General features: G+C 42.4%; 1 protein-coding gene across 1 annotated transcript in view; it reads right to left on the bottom strand.

Annotated features, from left to right (window-relative positions):
• Window positions 1–1,976: 1,976 nt before the first annotated feature.
• LOC122333483 (neuropeptide FF receptor 1-like) overlaps window positions 1,977–2,500 on the bottom strand; it is an 11,410-nt gene continuing 10,886 nt past the window's right edge. Inside the window, exon 4 of the mRNA XM_043231115.1 lies at window positions 1,977–2,500. This exon is cut by the window's right edge and continues 339 nt beyond it. Within this exon, the coding sequence (XP_043087050.1) occupies window positions 2,098–2,500 (403 nt within the window). The 3' untranslated portion in view covers window positions 1,977–2,097.

The raw sequence follows: 2,500 nt of genomic DNA, 5'->3' as shown, positions 1-2,500 counted from the left end.
CGAGAAGCATTCAGGAGGAAATAAATCATGCATTATATCGCCAGACATGCAATGCGTCGCATCCCCAGCTGTCAATCAAACGCTTGGAGATGTTATTTCACGCTTCGGTTCACTCAAGTGGCTGCGACACAGAAGCACTGCAGCAGACTCAGCTCTAAACCAGACCGGGGCTAGTTGTCACAGGGGGTATTGAATCTCACGGTGCTTGTTTTCTCCGTCAGTGGTTTTGTGTCTACGTTTCAAACATATAAAATGATATTTGTGATCCGTGTTTGGGTGTTGGGTTTTTTAACGTGCACATTACAGTCATTTTGGATCGCATTTTGGCATGTTGATTAAGTGTTTCTTCATTGTTTTATTGTCTACCGCAGAGGTTATGTCATAGCAGCTTTGCATTGTGACAACATGCCCCATTATTGTTCGCACAGGTTTCTGTTAAAAACCTATACAGAAAACAATACAGAAATGATTTTATCCAAGCAAAAAAAATGGCCCTGGCCTTCCAATCGTATAACTCCAACTAAGTGTCTTTAGAGATTGACTGATTAATGTTGATTAGTCCAGAGTTTTGCTTTATTCATAGGTTTTTTCAAGAAAAGACATTTTCACAGACATCCGTCGGTGTTGTTCTGAAGCTAAACATCACAGCATGATGACTCCGGTCTGTTTCAGAAAGCAAGCACTTTTACATACACCTGCGTGTCAGCAGCAGCAGAAGATCATGAATCACCGAGCTCTGTTTTTCTTGCACATAATGAGTGTGTTTCATATGTGTGCGTCATGCTTTTAAAGGAACAGCAAATCCTTGTGAAGAGAGTCTCAGTTAGGGCTGCACCATTAACTCAAAAGAAATTGAAGTCATTGTTAAGGTTGCAATTTAATGCTTAAAAGCGCTTTAAAGTAAAATTCATATTTGTTATAGAATTTTTATATTCAATAGTAATATTTCTTATCCTGATAATAATTATTACAACAACGACAGTTAACAATTTGATCAACTTTAAAGGCGAATATTTTTCGCCCCCTCAGATTCCAGATGATCAAATAGTCGTATATCAGCTTATTTATTCAGCTTTCAGATGACGTATAAAGCAAATGAGTTCAAGAAATTGCCCTCTATGAATGTTTTTGTAGTCCAGGGTCACAAATACTGCATCCTTTTATATTACAATAAAATGTTGCAATGCTAATATTAAAATATAATGTGACATCCCAATGCTGATATTTTTCAACTTATTATTAACAAGTAAAATAACAGCAGTTGAAATATTACAGTTGTAATATATATTTTTATCTTATTATATGTATTTTAAATACTAGATCTTTTTATTTCATAGTTTTTACTTTCATAGAATTTCATAGTTTTTACATTCTAATAATAATAAAAATGATAAAAGTATTTTTTGCTTGCATGTTTTTTTTCCCCCCACTGTCATGTGTTTGTGTGTGTGTGTGTGTGTGTGTGTGTGTGTGTGTGCTTGTGCGTGTGTGTCTGCATTTGTGTGTGTGTGTGTGTGTGCACATGCATGCATATGTGTTTGTGCATGTGCTCCTGTGTATGTGTGTGAATGCATGTATGTTTGTGTGTGTGTGTGTGCATGTGTGTGTTTGTGCATGCATGTGTGTGTGTGCACGTGTGCTTGTTTGCATGCTTGTGTGTGTGTGTCTGATGTTTTGTAAGTGTGCATGTGTGTGTGTGTGTGTGTGTGCGCACATGCATGCATATGTGTTTGTGCATGTGCGTCTGTGTATGTGTGTGAATGCATGTATGTTTGTGTGTGTGTGTGTGCGCATATGTGTGTTTGTGCATGCATGTGTGTGTGTGCATGTGTGCTTGTTTGCATGCTTGTGTGTGTGTGTCTGCTGTTTTGTGTGTGTGCATGTGTGTGCAAGCATGTGTGTGTGTGCACATGCATGCATATGTGTTTGTGCATGTGTGCTTGTTTGCGTGCTTGTGCATGTGTGTCTTCCATTTTGTGTGTGCATGTGTGTGTTTGTCTTTCCTTGTGTATGCTTGTGCGTGTGTCTCTCTCTGCTTGTGTGTGTGTGTGTGTGTGTGTGTGTGTGTGTGTGTGTGTGTGTGTCTAGTCGGCTCCTTCAGTCCAGGTCCTCCAGCACCAGCTCGTCTCTCCGCTCTCTGCTGCAGAACTCTCTCCTGGTGTCGTTCTTCCCGTTGGTCTCGTCTCGGTTGGCGAACACGCGGTTGTGTTTCCACGCTGCGCTGCGTCTGGGCTGCGGCGGCTCGTCCACCAAACACAAACCCAGCTTGAACGCCGCCTGGAAGCCGCGCCGGAAGTTCTCGTTGAAGTAGCCGTACACGATGGGGTTGACGCTGCTGTTGAAGAAGGCCAGCCAGTGAGCGAAGGGAAAGACGTAGACGGCCACCAGGTCCAGCTGAGCGGCCGAGAGGTTCCCGTAGTCCGTCAGCATCATGAGGATCCAGAGCGGGAGCCAGGAGACGGCGAAGAGCAGCGCCACCATCAGCAGCATGTTGACCACG

The sequence above is a fragment of the Puntigrus tetrazona genome, unplaced genomic scaffold (genome assembly GCF_018831695.1).
Source record: "Puntigrus tetrazona isolate hp1 unplaced genomic scaffold, ASM1883169v1 S000000283, whole genome shotgun sequence".
NCBI lineage: Eukaryota > Metazoa > Chordata > Actinopteri > Cypriniformes > Cyprinidae > Puntigrus > Puntigrus tetrazona.
The sequence above is the reverse complement of the archived record's forward strand: the minus strand, read 5'-3'. Positions and strand labels throughout refer to the sequence as shown.